The sequence below is a fragment of the Anser cygnoides genome, chromosome 29, assembly GCF_040182565.1.
Source record: "Anser cygnoides isolate HZ-2024a breed goose chromosome 29, Taihu_goose_T2T_genome, whole genome shotgun sequence".
Taxonomy (NCBI): domain Eukaryota; kingdom Metazoa; phylum Chordata; class Aves; order Anseriformes; family Anatidae; genus Anser; species Anser cygnoides.
The window spans coordinates 1,691,211-1,717,141 of record NC_089901.1 but is presented as its reverse complement, the minus strand read 5'-3'; the positions used below and the strand labels follow the sequence as shown (position 1 = coordinate 1,717,141).

At 64.6% G+C, this 25,931-nt stretch overlaps 1 protein-coding gene across 1 annotated transcript in view; it reads right to left on the bottom strand.

Annotated features, from left to right (window-relative positions):
* The window catches only part of FLNA (filamin A), a 74,723-nt gene that overhangs the window by 12,767 nt on the left and 36,025 nt on the right, over positions 1-25,931 (bottom strand). The window contains 24 exon segments of the mRNA XM_066984666.1: positions 1,171-1,308; positions 3,674-3,866; positions 3,868-3,947; positions 5,321-5,443; positions 6,082-6,234; positions 6,331-6,388; positions 6,391-6,482; positions 6,485-6,535; positions 7,417-7,578; positions 9,184-9,357; positions 9,446-9,574; positions 9,662-9,802; positions 10,752-10,854; positions 13,648-13,722; positions 13,724-13,762; positions 13,764-13,897; positions 16,608-16,797; positions 18,033-18,189; positions 19,398-19,521; positions 20,760-21,078; positions 21,080-21,092; positions 23,216-23,378; positions 25,151-25,271; positions 25,273-25,325. Of these exon segments, the coding sequence (XP_066840767.1) occupies positions 1,171-1,308; positions 3,674-3,866; positions 3,868-3,947; positions 5,321-5,443; positions 6,082-6,234; positions 6,331-6,388; positions 6,391-6,482; positions 6,485-6,535; positions 7,417-7,578; positions 9,184-9,357; positions 9,446-9,574; positions 9,662-9,802; positions 10,752-10,854; positions 13,648-13,722; positions 13,724-13,762; positions 13,764-13,897; positions 16,608-16,797; positions 18,033-18,189; positions 19,398-19,521; positions 20,760-21,078; positions 21,080-21,092; positions 23,216-23,378; positions 25,151-25,271; positions 25,273-25,325 (2,985 nt within the window).

Below are 25,931 nucleotides of genomic sequence, written 5' to 3'. Positions count from 1 at the left end.
ACAATGGGCGTAACGGGGACAGGATTAACAGGGAGGGGATTAATAGGGTTAATGGGAACAGGATTAACGGGGACGAGGTTACCGGGATTAACGGGGATGGGATTAGTGGGATTACCAAGGATGGGATTAATGGGGTTACCAGGGACGGGATTAACGGGGACGAGGTTACCAGGATTAACAGGGATAAAATTAGTGAGGTTACCAGGGATGGGATTAATGGGGTTACCGGGGAAAGGATTAACAGGGACAGGATTATAGTGGGGTTACCAGGGACAGGATTAATGGGGTTACTGGGAACGGGATTAATGGGGACGAGGTTACCAGGATTAACGGGGATGGGATTAGTGGGGTTACCAGGGACGGGATTAATGGGGTTACCGGGGACAGGATTAATGGGGACGGGATTAGTGGGGTTACCAGGGACAGGATTAATGGGATTACTGGGAACGGGATTAATGGGGACGAGGTTACCGGGATTAACGGGGATGGGATTAGTGTGGTTACCAGGGACGGGATTAATGGGGTTACCGGGGACAGGATTAATGGGGACGGGATTAGTGGGGTTACCAGGGACAGGATTAATGGGATTACTGGGAACGGGATTAATGGGGACGAGGTTACCGGGATTAACGGGGATGGGATTAGTGTGGTTACCAGGGACGGGATTAATGGAGTTACCGGGGAAAGGATTAACGGGGATGGGATTAGTGGGGTTACCAGGGACAGGATTAGTGGGGTTACCAGGGATGGGATTAGTGGGGACAAGGTTACCGGGATTAACGGGGACAGGATTAGTGGGGTTATCGGGACGGGATTAATGGGGTTACTGGGAACGGGATTAATGTGGATGAGATTAGTGGGGTTACCAGGGACGGGATTAATGGGGTTACTGGGAATGGGATTAATGGGGACGAGGTTACTGGAATTAACGGGGATGGGATTAGTGGGGTTACCAGGGATGGGATTAATGGGGTTACTGGGAACGGGATTAATGGGGACGAGGTTACCGGGATTAACGGGGCTGGGATTAGTGGGGTTACCAGGGACAGGATTAATGGGGTTACTGGGAACGGGATTAATGGGGACGAGGTTACCGGGATTAACGGGGCCGGGATTAGTGGGGTTACCGGGGCCGGGATTACCGGGGACGGGATTACCGGGCCCCCGTACCGGGCTCCTGCACGACGTAGGAGACGCCGCAGGAGCCGTCCTTGCGGTCCTCGAAGGCGATCTCGGCCTTGCTGGGCCCCTCGACGGCGATGGAGAGCCCCCCGGCGCCCGCCTCGCGCGTCCAGATGCTGAACTCGGCTGGGGGGGGGACACGGGGGGGTCAGGGGGGCGCCCCCACAGGGGCTGGGGTGCCCCAAAAGGGGCTGGGGGCGCCCCAAAAGGATCTGGGGGTGGCCCTGGGGGGGGTTTGGGGTGCCCCAGGGGGGTTGGGGGTGCCCCGGGGGGGAGTTGGGGGGCGCCCCAGGGGAGGTTGGGGTAGCCCCAGGTGGGTTTTGGGGTGCCCCGGGGGGGGTTGGGGGCACCCCAGGGGTGTTCGGGGGGTGCCCCAGGGGGGTTTGGGGGGCCCTCATGGGGCTGGGGGTAGCCCCGGGTGGGTTTTGGGGTGCCCCAGGGGGCTTTGGGGGCACCCGAGGGGGGTTTGGGGGTGCCCCAGGGGGGTTGGGGGTGCCCCGGGGGGGAGTTGGGGGGCCCTCATAGGGCTGGGGGTAGCCTCGGGTGGGTTTTGGGGTGCCCCAGGGGGCTTTGGGGGCACCCGAGGGGGGTTTTGGGGTGCCCCGGGGGGGTATTGGGGGCCCTCATAGGGCTGGGGGTGGCCCCAGATGAGTTTTGGGGTGCCCCAGGGGGGTTTTGGGGGCCCTCAAAGGGCTGGGGGTGGCCCTGGGGCGGTTTTGGGGTGCCCCAGGGGGGTTGGGGGCGCCCCAGGGGGGTTTTGGGGTGCCCCGGGGGGCTTTGGGGGCACCCGGGGGGGTTTTGGGGTGGCCCCAGGTGGGTTTTGGGGGCACACCAGGGGGGTTTTGGGGGTTCTCATAGAGCTGGGGGTGGCCCCGGGTGGGTTTGGGGGTGCCCCAGGGGGGTTTTGGGGGCCCTTGTAGGGCTGGGGGCAGCCCCAGGTGGGTTTTGGGGTGCCCCAGGGGGGTTTGGGGGCACCCCAAGAAGCCCCAGGCACTCTTAATGGGGTCCCCAGGTGGGTTTTGGGGTGCCCTTGGTGACTCCTGGAGCACCCCAAAAGCTCCAGGTGCGCTAACAGGGCCCCGGGGCGGGTTTTGGGGCACCTTTGGGGCCCCTTAAAGACCCCAACCCCCCCCTCTTTACCCCCCCAGCCCCCCCAGGGCAGGTTTTGGGTGCCCGTGGGGGGTTTTGGGGCACCTTTGGGGATTTTTGGAGACCCCAACCCCCCCCTGTACCCCCCCAGGGGCAGGTTTTGGGTGCCCGCGGCCAGTTTAGGGTCACCTTTAGGGCCTTTTGAAGCCCCCCAACCCCCCTCCGGTACCCCCCCAGCCCCCTGGGGGCAGGTTTTGGGGCACCTTAGGGGACTTTTGGAGACCCCAAACCCCCCCCTGTACCCCCCCAGGGGCAGGTTTTGGGTGCCCGGGGTGGGTTTTGGGCCACCTTTAGGGCCTCTTGAAGACCCCATCCCCCCCCTGTACCCCCCCAGGTCCCTGGGGACAGGTTTTGGGTTCCCAGGGCAGGTTTGGGGGCACCTTTTGGGGACTCTTGGGGACCCCAAACCCCCCCCGTACCCCCCCAGGGGCAGGTTTTGGGTGCCCACGGCCAGTTTAGGGTCACCTTTAGGGCCTTTTGAAGCCCCCCAACCCCCCCGGTACCCCCCCAGCCCCCTGGGGGCAGGTTTTGGGGCACCTTAGGGGACTTTTGGAGACCCCAAACCCTCCTTTTTCCCTTCCAGAGCCCCAGGGTGGGTTTTGGGGCACTTTTGGGGACTCTTGGGGACCCCAAACCCCCCTGTACCCCCCCAGGGGCAGGTTTTGGGTGCCCAGGGTGGGTTTTGGGGCACCTTTGGAGACTCTTGGGGACCCCAAACCCCCCCCCTGTACCCCCCCAGGCCCCTGGGGACAGGCTTTGGGTTCCCAGGGCGGGTTTGGGGGCACCTTTGGGGATTTTTGGAGACCCCAAACCCCCCCCCGTACCCCCCCAGGGGCAGGTTTTGGGTGCCCGGGGTGGGTTTTGGGGCACCTTTGGGGACTCTTGGGGACCCCAAACCCCCCCCGTACCCCCCCAGGGGCAGGTTTTGGGTGCCCACGGCCAGTTTAGGGTCACCTTTAGGGCCTTTTGAAGCCCCCCAACCCCCCCCCAACCCCCCCGGTACCCCCCCAGCCCCCTAGGGGCAGGTTTTGGGGCACATTTGGGGACTTTTGGAGACCCCAAACCCCCCCTGTACCCCCCCAGGGGCAGGTTTTGGGCCACCTTTAGGGCCTCTTGAAGACCCCATCCCCCCCCTGTACCCCCCCAGGCCCCCCAGGGCAGGTTTTGGGTTCCCAGGGCAGGTTTGGGGGCACCTTTTGGGGACTCTTGGGGTCCCCAAACCCCCCCCCGTACCCCCCCAGGGGCAGGTTTTGGGTGCCCGTGGCCAGTTTAGGGTCACCTTTAGGGCCTTTTGAAGCCCCCCAACCCCCTTCTTTCCCCCCCCAGCCCCCCCAAGACTCACCTGGCACTCCGGCCTCGGCCCTCTCGAGGCCGGGCCCCCCGGCGCGCACCTTGTGGGCCCCCCCTTCCCCCAGGGGGCCGACGGTGAACTGGAAGGGGCTGCCGGGGACGTGCTGCCCGCGGTGGTCCTTGACGCTCACCGAGTGCCCCCCGGTCTCGGCGGGGACGAAGCGGATGCTGTAGGCGCCCCCCCCCCTCGCCCTCGAGCACCTGCGCCGCCGTCGTCTGCCCCGAGGGGCCCGTCACCAGCGCCGTCAGCTCGTGGGGGCTGAGATCTGGGGGGAAAAGGGGGGGTTAGGGGGGGTTTTGGGGTTTGGGGGGGGGTAAAAAGGGGGTTTGGGGGGTTTTGGGGGGGTTAAAGGGGGATTTGGGGGGTTATGGGGGGGGGGTTATGGGGACAGTTTGCCCCGAGGGGCCCGTCACCAGCGCCGTCAGCTCGTGGGGGCTCAGAAGAGTAAGGGGGGGTTAAAGGGGGTTTGGGGGGGGGGGTAGGGGGGATTAAAGGGGGGGTTATGGGGTTTGGGGGGGTTAAAGGGGGGTTAAAAGGGGGGGGTTGGGGACAGCCCCAGGGTGCTGGGGAGGGGTGCGGGGGACCCACGGGATGGTCCCCAAGGGTGGTGTGGGGCCCGCAGGGACATTTTGGGACCCTCGGGGACATTTTCAGCCCCCCGGGCCCCCCCCAGGGACATTTCAGGACCCCCGTACCCCCCCCAGGGGCATTTCGGGACCCCCGTACCCCCCCCCGGGGCATTTCGGGACCCCCGTACCCCCCCCAGGGGCATTTTGGGACCCTTGGGGACATTTTCAGCCCCCCGGGCCCCCCCCAGGGACATTTCGGGACCCCCGTACCCCCCCCAGGGGCATTTCGGGACCCCCGTACCCCCCCCAGGGGCATTTCGGGACCCCCGTACCCCCCCCAGGGGCATTTCGGGACCCTTGGGGACATTTTCAGCCCCCCGGGCCCCCCCCAGGGACATTTCAGGACCCCCGTACCCCCCCCAGGGGCATTTCGGGACCCCCGTACCCCCCCCAGGGGCATTTCGGGACCCTTGGGGACATTTTCAGCCCCCCGGGCCCCCCCCAGGGACATTTCAGGACCCCCGTACCCCCCCCAGGGGCATTTCGGGACCCCCGTACCCCCCCCAGGGGCATTTCGGGACCCCCCGTACCCCCCCCGGGACATTTTGGGACCCTTGGGGACATTTTCAGCCCCCCGGGCCCCTCCCCAGGTCCATTTTGGGACCCCCAGGGCCGTTTTCAGCCCCCCAGGCCCCCCCCCCGGGACATTTTGGGACCCTTGGGGACATTCTCAGCCCCCCACGCCCCTCCCCAGGGACATTTTGGGACCCTTGGGGCCATTTTCAGTCCCCCGGGCCCCTCCCAGGGCCATTTTGGGCCCCCCGTACCCCCCCCCCAGGCCATTTTGGGACCCTTGGGGACATTTTCAGCCCCCCCAGGCCCCTCCCAGGGCCATTTTGGGACCCTTGGGGACATTTTCAGCCCCCCCGGACCCCCCCCCAGGGACATTTTGGGACCCTCGGGGACATTTTCAGACCCCCAGGCCCCTCCCAGGGCCATTTTGGGACCCCTGGACCCCCCCCAGGGACATTTTGCCCCCCCCCCCCGGCCTTGCTGCCCCCCCCCTCACCGGGCATCTTGAGGCTGAGGTCGCAGGCGGTGCCCACGCTGGCCTCGGGGGGGGCGCGGCGGCGGCGCGTGATGCTCTCCTTCACCCGGCCCTCGCCCGTCACCTTCACCGAGAAGGGGCTCCCTGCGGGGGGGGGGTCACCGGGGGGCCCAGTGCTCTCAGTAACCCCCCAGTAACCCCCAGTACCCCCCCCAGTAACCCCCAGTACCCCCCCCAGTAACCCCCCCAGTACCCTGCTGGTCGCCAAACTTGATGGCGACGATGTAGTTGCCGGGCTCGGTGGGGCAGTACGGCCCCCAGTATGGCTTCCCAGTGCCCCCAGCACCCCCAGTAGGGCCTCCCAGTGCCCCTAGGAGTCCCAGTATGGCCTCCCAGTGCCCCCAGCACCCCCAGTATGGCCTTCCAGTGCTCCCAGTACCCACCGGGGACATGCTGGTCACCGAACTTGACAGCGATGATGTAGTTGCCGGGCTCGGTGGGGCAGTACAGCTCCCCAGTATCCCCAGTACAGCCTCCCAGTGCCCCCATTTCCCCAGTATGGCATTCCAGTGCCCCCAGCACCCCCAGTATGGCCTCCCAGTGCTCCCAGTACCCACCGGGGACGTGCTGGTCGCCGAACTTGACGGCGATGATGTAGTTGCCGGGCTCCGTGGGGCAGTACGGTGCCCAGTACCTCCCATAAAGCCTCCCAGTACCCCCAATACAGCCTCCCAGTGCCCCCAGGAGTCCCAGTATGGCCTCCCAGTGCTCCCAGTACCCACCGGGGACGTGCTGGTCGCCGAACTTGACGGCGATGATGTAGTTGCCGGGCTCGGTGGGGCAGTAGGCCACACGGCACGTGCCGTCCTCCAGCTCCTCGGTGGTGATGTCCACCTTGCTGGGCCCCTCGATGGACAGGCTGAGCCCGCCGTAGCCTGGGGACGGGGCCCGTCAGCGGGGTCCCGACCCCAAAACAAAACCCCAACCCCCCCCCCAAAACCCCCCAAATAAAGGGGGTGGGGGTCTCGTACCGGCGTCGCGGGTGTCGATGGTGAAGTGGGCGGGCTGGAAGGTGCGGCCCCTCGCGCAGAGCCCGGCCCGGCCACGCGCACGCGGCTGGCGTCGCCCAGCTCGGCCTGGCTGATGGTGACGGCCACGGGGCTGCGCGCCAGCGGCTGCCCCCCCGCGAGACGTGCACCAGGTGCTCGCCCACCTCCTGCGGCACGAAGGAGATGCCTGCGGGAAACGAGGGGGCGGGGGGGTCAGTGGGATGAGGAAGCCCCCGCCCCCACACACACACGCCCCGGCCCCGTGGCCCCCACCCCCACGTCGCGCTGTCCTCACGGTTGCCGTGTTTCTGCGCCCCCTCCCCGTACCCATAGGGTCACGTCCCCATAGCTCCGTGTCCCCCCTGTGCCCCCTATTTCTACACCCCCCGTCCCTGTATCTCCCCATCTCCCCGTCCCCATGTCCCCAAGTCCCCCAATCTCCCCGTCCCCATATCCCCATGCCCCCCCGTCCCCATATCCCCCCGTCCCTATAATCTCCCCTGTCCCTATATCTCCACGTCCCCCTGTCCCTACATCTCCCTATCCCCGTGGCCCCCCCGCCCCTGTGCCCCCCCATCCCTATATCTCCACGTCCCCTTGTCCCCGTATTTCCATGTCCCCCATCCCCATATCTCCCTGTCCCCCCATTTCCATGTCCCCATGTCCCTATTATCTCCTTGTCCCCATATCCCCGTGCCCCCCATGCCCCCGTGCCCCCCCATCCCCACGTCCCTTTATCTCCCTGCCCCCCGTCCCCGTATCTCCCTGTCCCCATGCCTCCCTGTGCCCCCCACGTCCCCATGTCCCCCCCATGTCCCTTTATCTCCCTGTCCCCCCATCCCTACATCTCCCCATCTCCCCGTCCCCACGTCCCTGTGCCCCCCCACGTACCCATGTCCCCGTGCCCCCCACGTCCCCATGCCCCCCCCCGTCCCCATGCCCCCCCACGTCCCCACATCTCCCTCCCCCCAACCCTACACCTCCCCATCTCCTCATCTCCCTGTCCCCACGTCCCTCCGTGTCCCCATGTCCCTGTGCCCCCCACGCCCCCCGCGCCCCCCCACCCACCGAGGTGGCCGTTGCGCAGGCGCTTGAGCTGGCAGGGCTCCTTGCGGCCCGAGGGCGCGGTGACGGTGGCGGCCAGCTGGCTCAGGTCGCTCTCGCCGATGTCCAGCGGGATGTCGGCCGAGGCGCCCACCTTCAGGTGGGACAGGCGCAGGCTGTCGTCCCCTGAGGGACCCCAGACTCAATTAGGGGGCTGCGGGCACCCCTGCGGACCCTCTTAGGGACCCCTGAGGGGCCCCCACGGTAGGGCTGGGGACCCACAGCGGGGCCACAGGGTCCGGGGGCAGCCCCAGACCCCTTTAAGGGACCCCACAATTGGCCTGGGGACCCCCAGCGTGGCCCCAAAGGCCATGGGGAACTCCCAGACCCCTTTTAGGGACCCCTGGGGACCCCCAGGATAGGGCCCCTTTGGGGACCCCAGCAGGGACCTCCACGATAGGGCTGGGAACCCCCCAAAGACCCCTTTTAGGGACACCCCAGGGGACCCCACGGCCCAGGGCACCCCCAGGCCCCTTTTAGAGACCCCAGAGGACCCCCAGGGTAGGGCTGGGGACCCCACAGCGGGGCCACAGGGTCCTGGGGGCAGCCCCAGACCCCTTTTAGGGACCCCCAAAATTGGCCTGGGGACCCCCAGTGTGGCCCCAAAGCCCATGGGGCACTCCCAGGCCCCTTTTAGGGACCCCAGGGGACCCCCACGATAGGGCTGGGGACCCCCTCGATGGGCCCAGGGACACCCCAGACCCCTTTAAGGGACCCCAGGGGACCCCCGGGCTGGGGCACCCCCAAGCCCCTTTTAGGGACACCAGGGGGCCCCCACGGTAGGGCTGGGGACCCCCAGCGGGGCCACAGGGTCCGGGGGCAGCCCCAGACCCCTTTTAGGGACCCCCAAAATTGGCCTGGGGACCCCCAGCGTGGCCCCAAAGCCCATGGGGCACTCCCAGGCCCCTTTTAGGGACCCCAGGCCCCTCCCCAGAGCCCGGGAAGCTCCCGGGGACCCCAGGTCATCGCCGGGATGGTCCTAGGCCCTCCCCCAGCCCCATTTTAGAGACCCCAGGCCCCTCCCCAGAGCCCGGAAGCTCACAGGAACCCCAGGACACCCCCGGGATGGTCCTAGACCCTCCCCCAGCCCCATTTTAGAGACCCCAGGCCCCTCCCCAGACCCCGGGAAGCTCCTGGGGACCCCAGGTCACCCCCGGGATGGTCCTAGGCCCTCCCCCAGCCCCATTTTAGAGACCCCAGGCCCCTTTTAGGGACCCCAGGGCACCCCTAGGAAGCTCCTGGGGAGCCCAGGACACCCCCGAGACAGTCCTAGGCCCCCCCAACCCCATTTTTAGAGACCTCAGGATGGTCTCGGCCCCCCGCCCCCTTTTAAAGACCCCAGAGCCCCCTAGGAAGCTCCCGGGGACCCCAGGTCACCCCCGGGATGGTCCTAGGCCCTCCCCCAGCCCCATTTTAGAGACCCCAGGCCCCTCCCCAGAACTGCCAGGAAGCTCCCGGGGACCCCAGGTCACCCCCGGGATGGTCCTAGACCCTCCCCCCGCCCCCCCAGACCCCTTTTAGAGACCCCAGCCCCCCCAGGAAGCTCCCGGGGGACCCCAGGTCGCCCCCGGGATGGTCCTAGACCCTCCCCCAGCCCCATTTTAGAGACCCCAGCCCCCCCGGACCCCAGACCCCTTTTAGAGACCCCAGGAAGCTCCCGGGGACCCCAGGTCACCCCCGGGATGGTCCTAGGCCCCCCCAGCCCCATTCAGCCCCCCCGGCGCCCCGTACCGGTGATGCGGGCGGTGAAGGGGCTGCCGGCGATGTGCTTGTCGTTGTACTTGACCACGATGCTGTAGTCGCCGGGCAGCACGGGCAGGTAGGAGACGCTGCACGTCCCGTCCTGGTTGTCCGTGCAGCTGATCTCCGCCTTGGACGGCCCCTCCACGGCCAACGACAGCCCACCTGGGGGGGGGGGGGGAGCGTGGAGAGTCGGGGGGGGGCCTAAATAATTCGGGGACCCCCCCCACACACCCGGGGGGGCTGCGCTCACCCTCGCCGGCGTCCTTGGTGTTGACGGTGAAGGTGGCCGGCTTGTTGACGGTGCCGTGGATGAGGCCGGGGCCGTAGGCGGTGACGTGCCCGCTGTTGACGTAGTCCACGTAGAACTGCAGGGGGCTGCCTGTTGGGCGGGGGGGGGACACGTTTTGGGGTTAAAAGAGGGGAATTTGGGGTCTGGGGGGGTGAGGGGAGGGGGTCCGGCCCCCACCTGGGATGTGCATGGTGTCGTAGCGGATGTCCATCTCGTGCAGGCCGGCCTCGGTGGGGGCGAAGCGCACGGTGACGGTGCCGTCCTTGTTGTCCGTGATGTCCGGCTTGGCCACCTTGCCCGAGGGCATGCGCACCTCGCCTGGGGAGGGGCATGGGGGGGTCAGGGGGGGTCGGGGGGGCATTTGGGGGGTGTCGGGGGGATTTGGGGGGTTTGGGGGGTTTTGGGGGGTTGGGGGTCCTGGGAAGTCTCGGGAGGGGGTCCTGGGAACGCTGAGGTTGTTCTGGGGAAGGGCTGGGGGGGGGAGGGGGGCAAATGTGCTGGGGACCCCCCGTGAGGGCCCCCCCCATTTCCCCATGAGGACCCCCTCCCCCCCCCCAAAAAAACACCTTTTTCCCATGAAGACCCCCCCAGGACCCCCCCATTTCCCCATGAACCCCCCCCCCCCAAGAATACCCCCCCCACAAAGACCCCCCTCACTTCCCCCATGAAGACCCCCCCATGAGGACCCCCCCCAAAGGCCCCCCATTTCCCCATAAGCCCCCCCATTTCCCCCAGGACCCCCCACGAGCCCCCCAGAAGCTCACCGCACCCCACCCCCCCCCCGGAGCAGCTGTAGCCCCCCGGGGGGTCCCCAAATCCCCCCATGGGATCCCCAAACCCTGGGGGGACCCCAAACCCCCCGGGGGGGTCCCAAATGCCCCCCCGTGGGACTCCCAAATCCTTGGGGGGACCCCCAAACACCCCCCTGTGGGACCCCCAAACCCCCCGGGGGGGTCCCTAAACCCCGGGGGGGGACCCCGAAACCCCCTGGGGGTTCCAGCCCCCCCCATGGGACCCCCAAACCCCCCAGGGGGGTCCCTAAACCCCAGGGGGGACCCCAAACCCCCCCCATGGGACCCCCAAACCCCCCGGGGGGGTCCCCTAAACCCCAGGGGGGACCCCAAACCCCCCCCATGGGACCCCCAAACCCCCCGGGGGGGTCCCTAAACCCCAGGGGGGACCCCAAACCCCCCATGGCACCCCCAAACCCCGGGGGGGTCCCCAAACCCTCAGCCCCCCCCCCCGCCCCCGCGGTGCCCCCCCTCACCGGTGATGTCGCCCTTCTTGATGGTGAAGGGGATGACGAGGTCGAAGGGGCGCAGCCCGGCCATGTCCAGCCCGTTAACGCCCAGCAGCGGGCGGTCCGTGGCCTGGGGGGGGTTAATTAGGGCGGGGTGATTAACGAGGGGCGGGCTGGCTCATTAGGGGGGCAGGGTGACTCATTAGGGGGCGGGGTAACTCATTAGGGGGCGGGGTGGTTCATTAGGGGGCAGGGTGGTTCATTAGGGGGCAGGGTGACTCATTAGGAAATGGGGTAATTTATTAGGGAACGGGGGCAAACATTTAGGGGACAGGGTAATTAATGAGGGGATGGGGCAATTAATTAGGGGACAGGGTGATTAGTTAGGGGACAAGGTGATTAGTTAGGGGATGGGGAGTTCGTTAGGAAGGGAGGTAATTCATTAGGGGATGGGGCAATCAGTTAGGGGACAGGGCAATTCATTAGGGCATGGGGCAATTCATTAGGGGACAAGGTGATTAATTAGGGGACAAGGTGATTAATTAGGGGATGGGGGAGTTAATTAGGGGATGGGGAGTTTGTTAGGAGGCAAGGTAATTCATTAGAGGATGGGGCAATCAGTGAGGGGACAGGGCAATTAGGGCATGGGGCAATTCATTAGGGCATGGGGCAATTCATTAGGGCATGGGGCAATTCATTAGGGGACAAGGTGATTAATTAGGGGACAAGGTGATTAATTAGGGGATGGGGGAGTTAATTAGGGGATGGGGGAGTTTGTTAGGAGGCAAGGTAATTCATTAGAGGATGGGGCAATCAGTGAGGGGACAGGGCAATTAGGGCATGGGGCAATTCATTAGGGCATGGGGCAATTCATTAGGGCATGGGGCAATTCATTAGGGGACAAGGTGATTAATTAGGGGACAAGGTGATTAATTAGGGGATGGGGGAGTTAACGAGGGGATGGGGCAGTTCGTTAGGAAGGGAGGTACTCATTAGGGGATGGGGCAATCAGTGAGGGGATAGGGCAATTAGGAACAGGGCAGTTAATGAGGGAACGGGGCAATTCATTAGGGGCAATTAGGAAAGGGGGTAATTAATTAGGAAAGAGCTCGTTTGCAGGGGGCGGGGCCACGCTTCCCTTGCACACCCGCCCTGGCTCCGGCACGAGGGCGACGCCCGGTACACGTGTGCTCCCGCGCCCGCCTTGCACGCTCCTTACACACGCTCCCTGCTCATGTATGCCTTGCACGCTCCTTACACATTCCTTACACACTCCCTGCTCACCGCCCGCCTTGCACGCTCCTTACACACTCCTTACACACTCCCTGCTCACTGCACGCCTTGCACGCTCCTTACACACTCCTTACACACTCCCTGCTCACTGCACTCCTTGCACGCTCCTTACACACTCCTTACACACTCCCTGCTCACTGCACAACCTTGCACTCTCTTACACACCCCTTACACACTCCCTGCTCACTGCACTCCTTGCACTCTTACACACTCCTTACACACTCCCTGCTCACTGCACACACTCCCTGCTTGCACTCCTTGCACGCTCTTACACACTCCCTGCTCACTGCACTCCTTGCACGCTCCTTACACACTCCTTACACACTCCCTGCTCACTGCACGCCTTGCACACTTTTACGCACTCCTTACACGCTCCCTGCTCACTGCACAACCTTGCACGCTCCTTACACACTCCTTACACACTCCCTGCTCACTGCACGCCTTGCACGCTCCTTACACGCTCCTTACACACTCCCTGCTCACTGCACTCCTTGCACGCTCCTTACACACCCCTTACACACTCCCTGCTCACTGCACTCCTTGCACACTCCCCTCGCACGCTTCTCACCCCCCACCTTGGGACGCTCCTCGCACGTTCCTCCCCTGCTCGCCCCCCGCCTCACACCTTCCCTCCTTTGCACGCTCCTTGCACACCCCCTGCTCACCGCCCCCCTTGCACACTCCTTGCACGCTCCTCACCACCCACCTTGCATGCTCCTCACGCACTCCCTACACACTCCCTGCTCACTGCACAGCCGCCTTGCACACTCCCGGATGCTCCTCACACCTTGCACACTCCTTACACGCCCTTACACACCCCCTGCTCACCTTGCATGCTCCTGCACACTTTGCACCTGCTTCCCCTTACAATGCTCCCTGCTCACCACCTACCTTGTACACTCCTCACGTGCTCCTCACCACCCACCTTGCACGCTCCTTACACACTCCCTGCTCACCTTGCATGCTCCCTACACACACCCTGCTCACCTTACACGCTCCTTACACACTCCCTGCTCACCTTACACGCTCCTTGCACACCCTGCACTCCTTACACGCTCCCTGCTCACCTTGCACACTCCTTACACGCTCCCTGCTCACCTTGCACGCTCCTTACACACTCCCTGCTCACCTTGCAGGCTCCCTGCTCACCTTGCACACTCCTTACACACTCCCTGCTCACCTTACACACTCCCTGCACACTCCCTGCTCACCTTACACGCTCCTTACACAGTCCCTGCTCACCTGCACCTTACACACACCCTGCTCACCTTGCACGCTCCCTACACACTCCCTGCTCACCATGCACACTGCTTACACACTCCCTGCTCACCTTGCAGGCTCCCTGCTCACCTTGCACGCTCCTTACACACTCCCTGCTCACCTTACACACTCCCTACACACACCCTGCTCACCTTACACGCTCCTTGCACAGTCCCTGCTCACCTTACACACTCCCTGCTCACCTTACACGCTCCTTATACACTCCCTGCTCATCTTGCACACTCCCTACACACTCCCTGCCACTCACTCCCCACCCACCTCACACCTCCTCCTCCCCACTCCCACTCCCTCCCTCCCTCCCCGCCCCCATTTTTGCACACCCCCCCCCGTTTACTTTTTACCCACTCACCATGACCTGGAAGGGGCTGTTGGGGATGTGCTCGCCGCCGAAGCGCACGCAGATGACGTACTTGCCGGGCTGGGGGGGCGGTGTAGAAGACGTCGAAGGTGCCGTCGGCGTTCTCCCACCACGTCCACGTCGGCCTCGGAGCCGTCGGGCGTGCGCACGCTGCACGTCACCTTGCCCTTGCCCGCCGCCTTCGCGTCCACCGTGATCACCGTCTGCTCGCCCAGCTGGATGGTGGGGCCCAGGCCCGGCCCTGGGGGAGAGGGGGGGGGTTTTTTTTTTTTGGGGGGGGGGTGCGGGAAAATGATGTTTTGGGGGGTTCGGGATGGGAAAAGGAGGTTCTGGGGGGCCTCTTCCCAAAAAAATGCAGTTTCGGGGCTCCTTCCCTAAAAAAAACACATTTTGGGGACTTCCCTCCCTGAGAAAAAAAAATACATTTTGGGGACTTCCCCCCACACACACACAAAATACATTTTGGGATATCCCCCCCCAAAAAAAATGATGTTTTGGGGGGTTCGGGATGGGAAAAGGAGGTTCTGGGGGGCCTCTCCCCCCCCAAAAAAATACGTTTTGGGGGCTCCTCCACCTAAAAAAACGCATTTTGGGGACTTCCCTCCCTGAGAAAAAATACATTTTGGGGACTTCCCCCCCCCCCCCCCAAAATACATTTTGGGATATCCCCCCCCCCCCCCCCAAAATAAATGACGTTTTGGGGGGTTCGGAACGGGAAAAGGAGGTTCTGGGGGCCTCTTCCCAAAAAAATACAGTTTCGGGGCTCCTCCACCTAAGAAAACACATTTTGGGGACTTCCCCCCTGAGAAAAAATACATTTTGAGATCTCCTCCCCCCCCAAAATCTACATTTTGGGGTCTCCCCCCCAAGAAACATGACATTTTGGGGGGTTTGGGATGGGAAAAGGAGGTTCTGGGGGGCCTCTTCCCAAAAAAACTACGTTTTGGGGGCTCCTCCACCTAAACAACCACGTTTTTGGGACTCCCCCCAAGAAAAAAATACGTTTTGAGATCTCCTCCCCCCCCCCCCCAAAATCTACATTTTGGGGTCTCCCCCCCAAGAAACATGACGTTTTGGGGGGGTTCGGGATGAAAAAAGGAGGTTCTGGGGGGCCTCTTCCCAAAAAACTACGTCTTGGAGGCTCCTTCCCCTAAAAAAACACATTTTGGGGACTTCCCTCCCTGAGAAAAAATACATTTTGGGATCTCCTCCCCCCGAAAAAATCTACATTTTGGGGTTTCCCCCCAAGTAACATGACCTTTGGGGGTTTCGGGATGAAAAAAGGAGGTTCTGGGGGGCCTCTTCCCCAAAAAATGCAGTTTCAGGGCTCCTTCCCCTAAAAAATGCATTTTGGGGACTTCCCCCCCCCCCCCCCCCCAAAAAAATACATTTTGGGATCTCCTCCCCCCCCCAAAAAAATGGCGTTTTGGGGGGTTCGGGATGGAAAAAGGAGGTTCTGGGGGCCCTCTTCCCAAAAAACTACGTTTTGGGATCTCCTCCCCCCCCCAAAAATCTACATTTTGGGGTCCCCCCCCGAAGAAAAACTACATTTTGGGGGCTTCACCCCCCCAAAAAATGTTTTGGGAGCTTCAGGCCCCAGAAAACTACGTTTTGGGGTCTCCTCCCCCCTAAAAAAACACATTTTGGGGACTCCCTGCCCAAGAAAAATACACGTTAGGGTCTCCTCCCCCCCCAGAAAACTACGTTTTGGGGGCTTCAATCTGAAAAAAAAACTATGTTTTGGGGAATTCAGCCCCAAAAAACTACGTTTTGGGGTCCCTCTTCCTCAAAAAACTGCATTTTGGGGTCTGCTCCCCCCAGAAAAACTACGTTTTGGGGTCTCCCCCTGACAAAAAAATCCTACGTTCTGCGGTTTCCTCCCCCAAAAAAAAAAAACTATTTTGGGGGGGTCTCTTCCCCCCAAAACCCTACATTTGGGGTCTTTTCCCCCAGAAAAACTACGTTTTGGGGTCTCGTCCCTCCAAAAAAAATACGTTCTGGTGTCTTCAGCCCCCAAAAATCCACGATTTAGGGTCTTCGGCCCCCAGAAAAATACATTTTGGGGTCTCCCGCATGCACCCCCCCCCGCCAAGCGAGCCATGCCGTGAGCTTACCTAAGCCGTGACCTCCGATGGAGACTAGAGCGTGGGCGAGAAGGGGGGGGGGATTTGGGGGGGTGGGGGGTATTTGGGGGGGTGGGGGGTGGATATTTGGGGAGGGGGGGGATTTGGGGAAGGGTTTGGGGAAGGATTGGGGGGATTTTGGGGGGATTTTGGGGAGATTGGGGGAGATTTGGGAGGGATGTGGGGGGGATATGGATATTGGGGGGGGGTATGGGGGTCGGGGGGGGTTTGGGGGGGATATGGGGGATTAAGGGGGGGTTGGGGAGGATATTGGGGGTTGAGGGGGGGGTTTGGGGCGGATATTGGGGGTTGAGGGGGGGTTTGGGGGAGGATATTGGGATTGGGGGGGGGTTTGGGGTGGATATTGAGGGTTGAGGGGGGATTTTGGGGGGGCATATTGGGATTGAGGGGGGTTTGGGGGGGATATTGGGGTGGGGGGGGTTGGGGTAGATGTGGGGGTTTTGGGGTAGATGTGGGGGTTTCGGGTTTTTTTTTTTGGGGTGGATACGGGGGGTTGGGGGTGCGGGGGGGTGGGCAGAGAAGCAAGAAATCCAGTGAGACACACGTGCCGACACCCCCAGCCCGTTCCCAACCCCCCCGCCATAAAAAACATGCCCCAAACCCCCCCCCCGACCCCCCCCACACCCCCCAAACCCCCCCCAAACCCCCCCAACCCCCCCCCCCCCCCCCAAAAAAAAAACCCCAGCGGTGCCCTGGCTGTGAGCGGGTGGCTGGGCGCGGTGGCTGCGTCCCCTCGTGCCCCAAGGTGCCCCCACGTGCCCCAAGGTGTCCCCCCCCACCCCGAGACCCCCCCGGGGGGGGGCTCACCGGTGACGGTGCACTTGCTGGCGTCGCCGGCGGGCACGGCGCGGATGCGGTAGGGCGAGTAGGGGATCTCGTCGCCGCCGTACTTGATGAGGATGGTGTAGCGCCCCGTGGTGTCGGGCACGTAGGACACCGTGTAGGTGCCGTCCCCGTTGTCCCGGATCGACGCCTTCTTCGGCTTCCCCTCGGGGTCCTGGGGGGGGGGTTATGGGGGGGTCACCCCGGGGGTTTCGTCCCCTGCGGGGCCTTCTTGGCCCTGTCCTAGTCTCGATCCCGATGTCTTTATCCCCATCCTAATGTCAATCCCGATGTCCTTGTCCCCATCCCGCTCTCGGTCCTGGTGTCCTCGTCCCCGTCCTACCATCCTAATCTCAACCCCAATGTCCTCGTCTTAATCTCAGTCCCGATGTCTTTATCCCCATCCTAATCTCAATCCCAATCTCCTTGTCCCCATCCTGCTCTCGGTCCCAGTGTCCTTGTCCCCATCCTAATCTCAACCCCAAAGTCCCCGTCCTAATCTCGATCCCGATGTCTTTATCCCCATCCTAATCTCAATCCCGACGTCCTTGTGCCCATCCCGCTCTCGGTCCCGGTGTCCTCGTCCCCGTCCTACCATCCTAATCTCACCTCCAATGTCTTTATCCCCATCCTAATCTCAATCCCAATGTCCTCATCCCCATCCCGCTCTCAATCCCAATGCCCCTGTCCCCATCCTAATCTCGACCCCAATGTCCCTGTCCCCATCCTAATCTCGACCCCAATGTCCTCATCCCCATCCCGCTCTCAATCCCAATGTCCCTGTCCCCATCCTAATCTCAACCCCAATGTCCTTGTCCCGACCCTGCTATCAGTCCCGGTGTCTTTGTCCCCATCCTAATCTCAATCCCAATGCCTTTATCCCCATCCCGCTCTCAATCCCAATATCCTTACCCCATCCTAGTCTCAATCCCAATGTCCTTATCCCCGTCCTAATCTCGATCCTGATGTCCCTGTCCCCATCCTGCTCTCATCCCCATCTCCTCGTCCCCACCCCCACCTTGTCCCCATATCCCCAGGCTCCTGTCCCCATGCTCCTGTCCCCATTTCCCGGTCCCATCCTCATCTCCCTGTCCCCATCCTGTCCCCATCTCCCCATGCTCCTGTCCCCATTTCCTGGTCCCATCCCCATCTCCCTGTCCCCAAATCCCAACCCCGTGTCCCCACCCCCATCTCCCTGTCCCTGTCCTGTCCCCCTGTCCCTGTCCCCATTTCCTGGTCCCATCCCCATCTCCCTGTCCCCAAATCCCATCCCCGTGTCCCCATCCCCATCTCCTTGTCCCCATCCCCATCTCCCTGTCCCTGTTCCCATGCTCCCGTCCCCATTTCCCGGTCCCATCCCCATCTCCCTGTCCCCGTCCTGCCCCCGTCCCCGTCCCCCCACCCCCGCACCGTGATCTGCACGGCCAGCAGCCCCTCGCCGGCGTCCTTGGCGTCGATGGTGAACTCCACGGGCAGGCTGGCGGGGACGCCGGTGGTGTTCAGCCCCGGGCCGCTCGCCCGCACCTTGCTGGCGTCGTGCGTGGGCAGCGCCTTCACCTTGAAGGGGCTGAGAGAAAAGGGGGGGGTCAGCCAGCCCCCAAAAATCCCCCCCCAGCCCCAAAAAGCCCCCCCGGTCCCCAAAAAAACCATCCTGGCCCCAAAAAGCCACCCCCGGGGCCGCTCGCCCGCACCCTGCCGGTGCCGTGCGTGGGCAGCGCCTTCACCTTGAAGGGGCTGAGAGGGGCACCGGGGGGTCGGCCGGCCCCAAAAAGGCCCCCCCGGTCCCAAAAGGTCCCCCTCGGCCCCAAAAAGCCACCCCCTGGCCCCAAAAAGCTCCCCCAGTCCCAAAAAATCCCATCCCTGGGCCGCTCGCCCGCACCCTGCCGGCGTCGTGCGTGGGCAGCGCCTTCGCCTTGAAGGGGCTGAGAGAAAAGGGGGGGGGTCGGCCGGCCCCAAAAAATCCCCCCCCAGCCCCAAAAGGGCCCCCTCGGCCCCAAAAAGCCCCCCCCCGGCCCCAAAAAAACCCATCCTGGCCCCAAAAAGACCCATCCCTGGGCCACTCGCCCGCACCCTGCCGGCGTCGTGCGTGGGCAGCGCCTTCACCTTGAAGGGGCTGGGAGAAAAAGGGGGGGTCAGCTGGCCCCAAAAAATACCCCTCCCCAGCCCCAAAAAGCCCCCCCCGGCCCCCAAAAAACCATCCTGGCCCCAAAAAGCCACCCCCGGGGCCGCTCGCCCGCACCCTGCCGGCATCGTGTGTGGGCAGCGCCTTCGCCTTGAAGGGGCTGAGAGAAAAAGGGGGGGTCAGCCGGCCCCAAAAAATCCCCCCCCAGCCCCAAAAGGTCCCCCCCAGCCCCAAAAAGTCCCCCCCAGCCCCAAAAGGCCCTCCGGTCCCCAAAAAAACCATCCTGGCCCCAAAAAGCCACCCCCGGGGCCGCTCGCCCGCACCCTGCCGGCGTCATGTGTGGGCAGCGCCTTCACCTTGAAGGGGCTGAGAGGGGCACGGGGGGGGTCAGCTGGCCCCAAAAAGGCCCCCCCCAGCCCCAAAAAGCCCCCCCGGTCCCAAAAAAAAACCATCCTGGCCCCAAAAAGCCACCCCCCGGCCCCAAAAAGCCCCATCCCAGGGCTGCTCGCCCGCACCTTGTTGGCATCGTGCATGGGCAGCGCCTTCACCTTGAAGGGGCTGGAAGGGGCTGGGGGGGTCAGGCAGCCCCAAAAAGGCCCCCCAGGCCCCAAAAAGGCCCCCCCCGGCCCCAAAAAGCCCCCCCCCCGGCTCACCTGCGGGGCACCTCCTCGTCCCCGTAGCGCACGGAGATGCTGTAGGGCCCCTCGCGGGAGGGGACGTAGCTGACGGTGCGCGTCCCGTCCCCGTTGTCCGTCACCTCCACCGGCTCCACCACACCTGGGGGGGTAACGGGGTCAGGGTCCTGAGCGCCCCCCCCCTGAGGTCCCACAGGGGGGCACGAGACCCCATAGGGCACCCCGAGACCCCATAGGGTGCCACAAGGACACTCAGGGCGCCTTGAGACCCCATAGGGCACCGTGAGACCCCAAAGAGCACCCTGGGAGCCGCTATAGGGCACCGTGAGACCCCAAAATCCTGCCCCAAACCCCAAAAATCTCCCTAAAAACCCCCAAACCCCCCAACCCCTCCCCAAATCCCCCCAAACCCCCCCCCCCAACCTACCCAACCCCTCCCCAACCCCCCCCAACCCTCCCCCCCAACCCTCCCCCCCCAAACCCTCCAAGGACCCCCAAAATCCCCCCCAAACCCCAAAAATCTCCCTAAAAACCACCAACCCCCCCAAAACCCCCCCAAAAATCTCCCTAAAAACCCCCAACCCCCCAAAAAATCTCCCTAAAAACCCGCAAACCCCCCCAACCCCTCCCCAACCCCCCCAAACCCCAAAATCTCCCTAAAAACCCCCAAACCCCACCCAACCCCTCCCCAAAGCCCCCCAACCCCCCCAAAGACCCCCAAACCCCCAAAAATCTCCCTAAAAACCCCTAACACCCCCCAAACCCCCCCAAAACCCCCCAAAGAACCCCCCCAGAACCCCCAAAATCTCCCAATCCCCCCAACCCCCCCAAACCCCCAAAATCTCCCTAAAAACCCCCAACCCCCCCACCAAAATCTCCCTAAAAACCCCCAACCCCCCCCAAACCCCCCCAACGCCCCCCCAAACCCTCCAAGGACCCCCAAAATCCCACCCCAAACCCCAAAAATCTCCCTAAAACCCCCCAACCCCCCCAACCCCCCCAAAAATGTCCCTAAAAACCCCCAACCCCCCCCAAACCCCCCCAACCCCCCCAAAAATGTCCCTAAAAACCCCCAACCCCCCCCAAACCCCCCCAACCCCCCCAAAAATGTCCCTAAAAACCCCCAAGCCCCCCAAACCCCCCCAACCCCCCCAAAAATGTCCCTAAAAACCCCCCGACCGCCCCCCAAACCCCCCCAACCCCTCCCCAAACTCCCCAACCCCTCCCCAAACCCCCCCCAACCTCTCCCAAACCCCCCCTAAACCCCCCAAGGACCCCCAAAATCCCCCCCCAAGGACCCCAAAATCTCCCTAAAAACCCCCCAACCCCCCCCAACCCCCCCCAACCACCCCAAAAGCCCCTCACCCCCCCCTCGCTCACCTTTAGGCCCCTGGACCTTGACGTCGAGGTCGGCCACGCCGGCCTTGCTGGCGTCGACGGTGAAGCTCTGCGGCACGTTGGCCCGCACGGCGCCCGCCGTCAGCCCCGGCCCCGCGCACTTGACCTTGGCCGGGTCCAGGGGGGGGGTGACAGGCACCTGGAAGGGGCTCCCGGGCACGGGGCGGCCCCCGTAGGTGACGTTGAGGCTGTAGGTGCCGGGCTCGGTGGGGACGTAGTGCACCGAGCAGCTCCCGTCCTTGTTGTCCGTGCACGACATCTTGGCCTCCGACGGGCCCTCCACCGCCAGGCCCAGCCCCCCCCGTGCCCGCGCCGCTGTCGGGGAGGGGGGGGAGACACGGGGGGGTTATGGGGGGGGGTCCCCATAACCCCCCAAAGGGGTTGGAGGGGGGTGAGGGGGGAAATGGGAAGGATTGGGGGGCATTGGGGGCACTGGGGAAGGATTGGGGGGCACTGGGGGGGGGGCATGGGGGTGTTGGGGTGGGGGGGACATGGGGGTGTTATGGGGGGGGGGTCCCCATAACCCCCAAAGGGGTTGGAGGGGGGTGAGGGGGGAGGGGAGGGGGTGGGAGGGGGGAAATGGGGAGGATTGGGGGGCATTGGGGTGGTTGGGGGGGCACCACGGGGGCTTAGGGGAAGGATTGGGGGGCATGGGGGGGGGGGCACGGGGGTATTATGGGGGGGGTCCCCAAAAGGTCCCGTGAGGGGTGGGGGGCAAGGGGAGGGGGTGGGAGGGGGAAAATGGGGAGGATTGGGGGGGTGCCAGGGGGCATCGGGGTCACTGGGGAAGGATTGGGGGGCATTGGGGTGGTTGGGGGGGCACCACGGGGGCTTAGGGGAAGGATTGGGGGGCACTGGGGGTGGGGGGACAGACAGGGGGGTTATGGGGGGGGTCCCATAACCCCCAAAGGGGTTGGAGGGGGGTGAGGGGGCAGGGGAGGGGGTGGGAGGGGGAAAATGGGGAGGATTGGGGGGCATTGGGGGCTCTGGGGAAGGATTGGGGGGCACTGGGGGGGGGACATGGGGGTGTTGGTGGGGGTCCCCAAAAGGTCCCGTGAGGGGTGGGGGGCGAGGGGAAGGGGGGAGGGGGAAAAGGGGAAGGATTGGGGGGCGCTGAGGTGGTTGGGGGGGCACTGGGGAAGGATTTGGGGGCATTGGGGGGGGGACACAGGGGTCTTATGGGGGGGTCCCCAAAAGGTCCCTTGAGGGGTGGGGGGCGAGGGGAAGGGGGGAGGGGGAAAAGGGGAAGGATTGGGGGGCATGGGGGCGGGGGGGACATGGGGGTGTTATGGGGGGGTCCCCAAAAGGTCCCGTGAGGGGTGGGGGGTGAGGGGAGGGGGTGGGAGGGGGAGTTTGGGGGGTGTAGGGGGAAAAGGGGAAGGATTGGGGGGCACTGAGGAAGGATTTGGGGGCACTGGGGGGGGTCCCCAAAAGGTCCCGTGAGGTGTGGGGGGCGAGGGGAGGGGGTGGGAGGGGGTCTTGGGGGGTTCCTGGGGGAAAAGGGGAAGGTTTGGGGGCACCAGGACCAAGCCTGGAGGTACCTACGGGACACCAGGCCGAGGATTTGGGGTGATGGGGACGGATTTGGGGGCCCCCGGGATGGGGATTTGGGACCTGGCCCCCCCCCCCAAGGTTTTAGGGTGACGGGGCCCCTTGGACCACCCCCCCCCAAGCTTTTAGGGTCATGAGGACCCCTTGGGGCCCCCACCCCAAGGACTTGGGACTAGGATTTGGGACAAGGGACCCCCATCCCAAGGCTTTGGGGTCACGAGGACCCCCACCCCAAGGTTTTGGGGTGGCGGGGCCCCTTAGGACCCCCCCCCCGAGGTTTTGGGGTGGCAGAGACCCTTTGGGGACCCCAACCCGAGGTTTTAGGGCCATGAGGACCCTTTGGGGTCCCCACCCTGAGGCTCTGGGACTAGGATTTGGGACAAGGGGCCCCCATCCCAAGGTTTTAGGGTCGCGGGGACCTTTTGGGCCCCCCCCCCGAGGTTTTAGGGTCACGGGGCCCCTTGGGACCACCCCCCCCGAGGTTTTGGGGTCACAGGGGCCCTTTGGGGTCCCCACCCTGAGGCTCTGGGACTAGGATTTGGGACAAGGGGCCCCCACCCCAAGGACTTGGGACAAAGATTTGGGACACGAGGACCCTTTGGGGATCCCAACCCAAGGCTTTGGGGTCACGGGGACCCTTTGGGGACCCCCCCCCGAGGTTTTGGGGTGGCGGGGCCCCTTGGGACCACCCCCCCCCCGAGGTTTTAGGGTCATGAGGACCCTTTGGGGCCCCCACCCCAAGGACTTGGGACTAGGATTTGGGACAAGGGGCCCTCATCCCAAGGTTTTAGGGTCGCGGGGACCTTTTGGTGCCCCCCCCGAGGTTTTGGGGTGGCGGGGCCCCTTGGGACCCCCCCCCCCCGGGGTTTTGGGGTGGCGGGGCTCACCGGGTCTCGACGGTGAAGGTGTTGGGGCGGTTGGTGGTGCCGCTCTGGATGCCGGGGCCGTGGACGCGGACGCGCGCGGGGTCGCAGCCCTCGGTGACGGGGACGCGGAAGGGGCTGTGGGGCACGGCGCTGCCGCCGTACGTCACCTCCACCGTGTGCACGCCTGGGGGGGGCGCCCCAAAACCCGGTCAGGTGTCACCGGGGGGGGCCCCAAACCCAGACCCCTGTCGGACGTCACCGGGGGGGCCCCAAACCCCGGTCGGATGTCACCATGGGGGCCCCAAAACCCAATTGGACATCACCAGGGGGGGCCCAAACCCCAATTATATGGGCTGGGGGACATCACTGGGGGGTCCCCGAACCCCAGTCGGACATCACCGGGGGGGCCCCAAAACCCAGAACCCGGTCGGACGTCACTGGGACAACCCCAAACCCCCAATCAGATGTCACCAGGGGGCCCCAAACCCCAGTCAGACGTCACCGGGGGGGGCCCCAAACCCCAAACCCCGGTCGGACATCACCAGGATGGCCCCAAACCCCAACTGGACGTCACCAGGGGGGCCCCAAAACCCAGACCCTGGTCAGACGTCACTGGGGGGGCCCAAAACCCACTCAGGTATCACCGGGGGGGCCCAAAACCCCAAACCCCGGTCAGACGTCACCAGGGGGGCCCCAAACCCCAATTGGACATCACCGGGGGGGTCCCCAAACCCCAGTTATACAAACAGGGGGACATCACCGGGGTGTCCCCAAACCCCAAACCCTGCTTATATGGACAGGGGGACATCCCTGGGCCACCCCCGGCCCCCAAACCCCGGTGGGACGGACACGGGGACGTCACTGGGATGCCCCCAGATCCCAATTGGACATCACCGGGGGGTCTCCAAACCCCAAACCCTGGTTGGACGTCACCAGGGGGTCTCCATACCCCAAACCCTGCTTATATGGACGGGGGGAGATCCCTGGGCCACCCCTGTCCCCCAGACCCTGGTGGGACGGACACGGGGACATCACTGGGGTGTCCCCAAATCCCAATTGGACGGCACCGGGGGGTCCCCAAACCCCAAACCCCAGTTATATGGGCTGGGGGACATCACTGGGGGGTCCCGAGACCCCAAACCCCGGTGTGATGGACACAGGGACGTCACTGGGGGGTCCCCAAACCCCAAAGCCCAGTTATATGGGCTGGAGGACATCACTGGGGGGTCCCCAAACCCCAAACCCAGGTGGGACAGACACGGGGACGTCACTGGGATGTCCCAAATCCCAACTGGACATCACCGGGGTGTCCCCAAACCCCAAACCCCGGTCATATGGACAGGGGGACATCCCTGGGCCACCCCCGTCCCCCAAACCCCGGTGGGACGGACATGGGGACGTCACTGGGGGGTCCCCAAACCCCAAACCCTGGTCGGACGTCACCAGGGGGTCCCCAAACCCCGCTGGATGGACACGGGGACGTCACTGGGGTGTCCCCAAACCCCAAACCCCAATTATATGGACAGGGGGACATCACCGGGGTGTCCCCAAACCCCGAACCCCGGTCATATGCATGGGGGGACGTCACTGGGATGCCCCCAAACCCCAATTGGATGTCACTGGGATGTCCCCAAACCCCAAACCCCAGTTATATGGGCTGGGGGACATCACCGGGGGGTCCCGAGACCCCAAACCCCAGTGTGACGGACACGGGGACGTCACTGGGGTGTCCCCAAATCCCAATTGGATGTCACTGGGGTGTCTCCAAACCCCAAACCCTGGTTGGATGTCACCAGGGGGTCCCCAAACCCCAAACCCCAATTATATGGACAGGGGGACATCCCTGGGCCACCCCCGCCCCCCAAACCCCGGTGGGACGGGCACGGGGACATCACGGGGCCGCCCCCACACCCCGCACCCATGCGGACAGACGGATGGCCGCGGGGCCGGACAGACCTTCCTCGTAGGGGGTGTACTCGACGTGGTAGGTGCCGTCGCCCCGGTCCTCCACGAAGGTCTCGGTGCTGCCCCCCGAGGGGTTGGAGACGCGCGCCTTCACCTGCGGCCCCCCCCGCCGGGCTCAGCGCCCGCGCGTCCACCTCGAACTCCGTCACCGCCTCCCGGAAGACGCCTGGGGGGCGAGGGGGGGACACGGCGTCACCGCGGCCTCCGGTGGGACCCCCCCGGGGCGGGGGGGAGACCGCCCGGGGCCTCGACAGGGCCGTAAGGGGAGGGGAAGGGGGGTGGGGGGCGGGGGAGGGCTTTGGGGGGAGGGCCTGCGGCCTCTAGGACTCGAGGGTTTGGGGATGGGAATGGGGAGGGGAGGCTGAGGGGTGGGGGAGGGCTTTGGGGGGCCTCCTGCGGCCTCTAGGACTCGAGGGTTTGGGGATGGGAACGAGTAGGGGAGGCCGATGGTTGGGTTTGAAGACCTTGGAGGCCTCCTGCGGCCTCCACAATTCTCTAATGCTACGTTTTGAGGAGAGAACAGGGGAGGGGACCTCAAGAGGCCTCCTCCAGCCTCAACACTGAAATTTGGGGAGGGGACGGGGTAGGGGAGGCTGAGGGGTGGGGTTGAAGACCTCAGAGGCCTCCTCCAGCCTCAACACTTCTATAACGCTGAAATTTGGGGGTGAGACGGGGTTGGTGAGGCTGAAGGGTGAGTTTGATGACCTCGGAGGCCTCCTCCAGCCTCAACACTTCTACAACGCTGAAATCTGGGGAGGGGGCTGGAAAAGCG